Source organism: Squalius cephalus, assembly GCF_949319135.1.
Source record: "Squalius cephalus genome assembly, chromosome: 2".
NCBI lineage: Eukaryota > Metazoa > Chordata > Actinopteri > Cypriniformes > Leuciscidae > Squalius > Squalius cephalus.
The window spans coordinates 21,964,990-21,971,543 of record NC_137123.1 but is presented as its reverse complement, the minus strand read 5'-3'; the positions used below and the strand labels follow the sequence as shown (position 1 = coordinate 21,971,543).

Sequence of the window (6,554 nt, the reverse complement as noted above, 5' to 3'; positions counted from 1 at the left end):
AATTAACTTTAAACTGCAAAGGCGACTAGAAGTTGCATATTGCCTGCATGGACAAAAAAAAAAGGTGCGTTTACTGCACACAGAGGCTTTTACGCAGGTCGCAGGGATTCAATAGCAGAAAATATATTTCGAAATTTATTTTATATAAAAGTTGCTGTTATGACAACTAAGTTTAGAGCTGCATTTCATTTAGACAGAACCAAAGCAGCATCAGAGCTGCAAAATTAATTTCTAATAATAAAATTGTGAATATATACACATGAAAATGAAATATACACTATGACAACAACCAAGTTTGAGGCTGCATTTCATTTATATAGAACCAAAGCGGCATCAGAGCTGCAAAATTATTCATTTCTAATCATGAAATAGTGAATATATATAAAAATGAAATATATATACACACTGTCATGATGACATCAACCAAGTTTAAGGCTGCACTGATGCTGCATTTCATTTATATAGAAACAAAGCAGCATCAGAGCTGCAAAATTATTCATTTCTAATCATGAAATAGTGAATATATATAAAAATGAAATATATATACACACTGTCATGATGACAACAACCAAGTTTAAGGCTGCACTGATGCTGCATTTCATTTATATAGAAACAAAGCGGCATCAGAGCTGCAAAATTATTCATTCCTAATCATGAAATAGTGAATATATATAAAAATGAAATATATATACACTGTCATGATGACATCAACCAAGTTTAAGGCTGCACTGATGCTGCATTTCATTTAGACAGAACCAAAGCGGGAAAATGATTAATTTCTGATCATGAAATTGTAAATATATAGTCATGAAAATGAAATATACACTCATTATAACAACAAAAAAGTTTTGATGAGCTGCAAGATTTTAGTATGTCTTTTTACACATAATTCTGAGCAGGCATTTCTCAGAGCAGCCTTAACTTAAAGCATTTGTTATTCTATAACACCCCCTCCCCGCCTAGACACACACATAGACAGCATTTAATATAATACTTTGTTTTTCTTTATTGCATTATAACATACATACATTATAAATGTGGATTTGTACACTACAATCTTTATTGTTACATATTATAAAATATTCAGAATTTGAAAACAAAGCACTAAAAACTTTTACCAAACATTTATTTTTATTGTCTTTTCTGACCCCATTCAGAACGGAAAACTAAAGAAAGAACAAAACATTTTTTTTTTCTACCAACCATGTCAACAGAAAGGGAATCGAAATGAATCGTGAAGCACTGACATGTCACTATTAGAACTGTTAAGAGAGACAGACATATTTACAGAGAAGTAGAATGGTGCATCCAATTGTTGCCCTGGCAACATGTCATACTGCCCATTATGATGTCACTGAAATTCATATTTGGCGTTCCGTGAGAAGGGCACATTTTCAAGTGTATTCTCATGTACTCTTGCCGTAGCATCTTCTATCAAACAGAACTGTTGAGGACAAGAGTACATTACAGCAAGCACAGTGGTTTTAAACACTCATTTTACAGATGAAATGATTTCCAAGACTTAATGAATCATTTATGTCGAATTCCATCATTTTCTAGAGATGTTTCATCCTACATCACAAACAGCCTCTGGAAATATTCTGTCTGTGTGGAAGTGAAATTCAACAAAAATGACATTTAAAAAAAAAACTATTAATATAAATCCTACACTCACTTCAAGAGTCAGAGCTATGGAAGCCGCAACTAATGTGAAGAACAGTTGGATTTTTTGAGCACTAGCAGGCCTGAAATGCGTTTGTACATGTTGTAAGGCATTCAATGCCTTGTGATGGAAGGCAGCTAATAATACAAAACTCAGTGCAACAGGAAATGACATATACATGATGAGGTATAGGTCCAAGCAATATATAACCGTATCATATGGAGTCAGGACATTGTTTACACTCATCAGATTAAAAAAAAGAACGGCAATAAGGGACCTACATACTAAAGATCATTTTGTTTATAGTCTAAATAATGGTAGTGGAATAGTTTTTTCCCCAGACGATATAAGCTCCGTCCACTAGAAGGAGCTCAGCGTCATTTGGTCATCTTTGATCCACAGTCTTACAATAGACAACACATAATTTCCACAGACCGATATACAATTTACAAACATTACAGAACAAACAAAAATGTAGTTCGTCTCAAAAGTTCTTCACCACAGTTCCCTCAGGGAATGTACTAGACATCACTGCTATAACAGTCAAAATTTTTGGCTACCCACTTTTTTCTTTTTCTTTTTAGTCTTCATGAGGTTCCGACAGGTTTTCTTATATCAGAACACTCCCGTTGTTCCATTAACAGTAAACACAAGCAGGCTCTCATTGTAAGCACATCATTGACATCTTTAAATATAGTTAACATGCATGTTTTTCTGCAGAAGATAAGGTCGACTTCTCACCAAGGCATCTTCAAGCAGAAGTAGCCATTTTGCCCATAACTAAACTGGTTTAGTAGCACTTTCGCAAATGCTAATGTAACCAATCCTACTCGCACTGCTCCGAGCGTGAGTCGAAACGGCATCCCCGGCATGGGAAGCGGGCATGCTAATAAAGCAGTCGCTAGTGCACCTCTTGAGATCAGGGGATTGAGGTTTACTTGCACAGCTCTTACTAGCTGGCCTCTGTCACACTCACCCCCCTAAACCTCACTCGCACCCAAATGTAACCCCTCAGGTTCTGCTCGCACCGCTCCGAGAAGGATTCGAACCGGCATCTCCGGCATGGGGGGCGGGGGCGCTAACAAGGATGCTAAAGACGGCAGCCTCTAGAGTTAGTCGCTAGTGCGCCTCTTGAGATCAGGGGAGTGAGGTTTACCTGCACAGCTCTTATTAGCTGGTGTCAGTTACACTCACCGCCCTAAACATCACTCCCATCTGGGTCACGGCACCAAATGTAACCCCTCAGGTTCTACTCGCCCCACTCCGAGAAGGATACGAAACAGCGCTTCTGGCATGGGAGGAGGGTGTGCTCAAGGACACTAAAGATTGCAGTCTCTAGCATCAGTCACTAGCATGCCTCTTGAAGCCAGGGGAGTGAGGTTTACTCATGCAGCTCTCACTAGCTGGCCTGTTACACTCACCCCCCTAAACCTCACTCCCATCCGGGTCATGGCAACAAATAGCTGGCCTCAGTTACACTCACCACCCTAAACCTCATTCCCACCCGGGTCACGGCACCAAATGTACCAAATAGCTGGCCTCCGTTACACTCACCACCCTAAACCTCATTCCCACCTGGGTCACGGCACCAAATGTACCAAATAGCTGGCCTGTTACACTCACCCCCCCCTAAATCTCACTCCCATCCGGGTCATGGCACCAAATAGCTGGCCTCAGTTACACTAACCACCCTAAACCTCATTCCCACCTGGGTCACGGCACCAAATGTACCAAATAGCTGGCCTCCGTTACACTAAAAGCAAATGGTAGCAGTACAGTTCACTTGGAGACTGTGATATCATGATCATCTGAATACCACCTCACTGTCAGTATTCACAAAAACTAAACTTGGCTCTTTTAATTTATTTATGTCCCCTCCCCCCAGTTTATCCCTTCACACCCTCATTTTTCCTTCAGAGAACACAAATACTCGCACGCTCACAGCAGAACCATCCTTTTGTCATTCACACTTACACGTACACAATGTACAAGTACACATAAGAAGTTAGATAACAGCTCAGGAACTCACGAAAAGCTAAAGCACATGCCCCTCAGAGCAATGCTGACCCCTGATTAGTCCTGCACATGGCCAATTTTTTTTTTTTTTCTATGGAAAATAAGATAGTGGTTGAAATGGATGAAAACAGGTGAATCTCATGAAAACTCAAGAACAATGCTGGGTCATATTTCACTCCAAAATCAAAAGAAATATAACATTTCTTTAAAGAAAATTCAGCCAAATATATGATTGCTTTTTTTTTTTTAAATAAAATAAATAAATAAATCCAACACTCACTTAAAATTCAAGAGTCATAACTACTTAAGTCACAAGAATAACTGATTTTTTTTAGCACTAGTAGGCCTGAAATGCTAAAAAAAAAATATTTTCATGACAATCAAATATGACACTATGGTAATGCAAAAATATATTATTGAAATTAGCATTAATAATAATGATTATTACATTTATATTATAAAATATTTATACATCATGTTTGTTTTTGTTCTACTTTTTTGTTCCACCAATTAAACGTAAAAAATTATTGTATAACAAAGAAGTGAAAAAAAGTTCCTAAAATATATATTTTTTTCTTAAACTTTTCCTATTTCTGTCCTTCTTGTTCCTTCTTTTGAGTATGGGGTTAAATGTGACACGAATGTTTTCGTGAGATTCACTCGGAAGGAATTTTGAGTGGTTAGAAGACAAATGCAACTCAAAAATGATCAAAGAATGAACCGATGGATTAAAGAAATGTGAATAATTTTGGAAGAGCATTAGTTAGGTGTAAAACAGAAGTCAAAACTAAAGCAAAAAATAAAACCTGAGAAATCAAAATATAAACAGACAAGAAAAGATGATGTCGCCTGAATCAACCTCCCTATGAACTGAACAAAGGAGAGCAAGTCTGATTAAATGTATAACTCATCTGCCTTTTATTATCTTTCACAGCATTGTAACCAAGAGACAGCATGTTCTCTGGCACAGTGAGAGAGAACCTGTCGCAGGTCACCAGACCAGCACACATACACAACTACTTTTAATCAAGGCATTTTAAGACGTTTCCCCAGTACTTCAGACTTCATACAAGTCTTTTCCTTTTAAGATATGAAAATACTACTATCAAATAAAAAGATAAAACTACTTTTAAAGTCTCTTCTGCTTGTACAAACAAGTAGATTATCAATGCAAATACAATCAGTTCAAAGCAAACGAGATGATAATGTTAGTTACATTGACAAACAAACATGAAGTGAAATGCTAGAAGTTCCGCATTTGTAAATGCTCAATGCAAAAACGAAAATCAATGGAACTAGAGAACTAAATCATACACATGAGCAAGGCCAAAAATTATTACAGTACATCTCACCAAAAACATCAACAAGTCACAAAATACAGCAGCGCATCTCTTCAGTAAAATCTCCCTTTTTTGGGGAGAAAATAGTCACAAAAAACAAAATAAACCATAAAATACACATTTAAACACAAGTTGGACTCTCACACAAATGAGTGCTTTGGGTCTGTAATACATATTTAACAACTTACTTGCATTTTTCAGGTTGGCCACAACATATCTTTTCCAGATACAGATATCGTATCACGAACCGCAGTGAGCAAAAGACCAAGCTTTCTGGGTAATTCTCAAACGACAAAAATACAGAATTAAACTTTGCATGAAGAAAGTCTATTTTTAGGACCAACATTGTTTGTATTGTGACAAATAATCACATTTTATCCCTGAAATGAATATAATAGTCATGAAAAGCATCCTCTCCAGATACAATATATATATATATATATATATATATATATATATATATATATATATATATATATATATATATATATAAAAACCTGTGTAAAATAATATAATTAAAAAAAAGAGATTTGAGAAAGATTTGAAAATGAGATTGATATTTTTTCACAATATAGTAAGCGACTGAGAAAACACTTAACTCACTAAAATTTTTAGATTATAATAAAACAATTATATCATTTATTATTATTAGTACACTTAACTGACTTAAAACTAATAGCATAATGCATTAAACGTAATGGTCCTAAAAATAGGCTTCTTTTTCTTTCCTATGCAATAAATATCTTATTTTTACCTTTCGATTTTGAGCAAAAATATGACTTGGGTATTTCTTGAGAGTTTTTGAGGTTTTGTTTTCTCTGTTTGTTGCTGAACAGCTCTGACTCAAAATCATAGAGTGTAGAAAAGCGTCACATCTATATTAACGTCATTTCTAAATTGGTCCACACTAGATCGATGGCAGTTTAGGTACATAACTGACCTGGACTGGACATGTCAGAGACTGGGCTTTATGTGCAGGACGAACCGGAGTTCTTGAGGAGCTTTGAGAGAAAGAGAGAGAGAGAGAAAGAGAGACAGAGATGGTGAAGCCTGCAAGAGTGTGAATGAGAGGCCGATCATCTCTCCCATTCTCTTCTTCCCTTGTCTTTTCTCTGCGCAAGCGATCGCTCTCCCCCTCTCGCCTGTTTGGCCGTACCCTGCTGAATCTCTTGGGAATGGAACTGTTGTGCTCTGGCTGAGATTCTAAGGCAATGTCACATTACATATCAAAATGTACAACATCTATACATTGTGCAGTTGTGAGCGGAGGGTGAGGTGTGTGGATGAGATGTGGCGTGTGGCGGCTCTATAGAACGGTGGCCTCCATGACTATGGCTGGATCCTCTATGTCCGCTTTACTCTGGACCATCCGTAACTCCAGCTGAGCCGGGCTGGGTCTTCTACCTGGACCTGCCATTTCTGAACATGCAAGACAAAGACAGGAAAGCATTTCAATGGAACAATTTCAATGCAAGATGTTTATGAAAGTCTCTTTGGCTAACCAAGGCTGCATATATTTGATCAAAAACACAGTA

At 37.0% G+C, this 6,554-nt stretch overlaps 1 protein-coding gene across 2 annotated transcripts in view; it reads right to left on the bottom strand.

Annotated features, from left to right (window-relative positions):
* Positions 1 to 5,746: 5,746 nt before the first annotated feature.
* pdxkb (pyridoxal (pyridoxine, vitamin B6) kinase b) overlaps positions 5,747 to 6,554 on the bottom strand; it is a 23,487-nt gene continuing 22,679 nt past the window's right edge. Inside the window, exon 11 of one of the 2 annotated variants that reach the window (XM_079864666.1) lies at positions 5,747 to 6,438. In XM_079864666.1, the coding sequence (XP_079720792.1) occupies positions 6,326 to 6,438 (113 nt within the window). In that variant the 3' untranslated portion in view covers positions 5,747 to 6,325. The remainder of the gene's footprint in view (positions 6,439 to 6,554) is intronic. The other variant, XM_079864667.1, reaches the window with a different exon arrangement.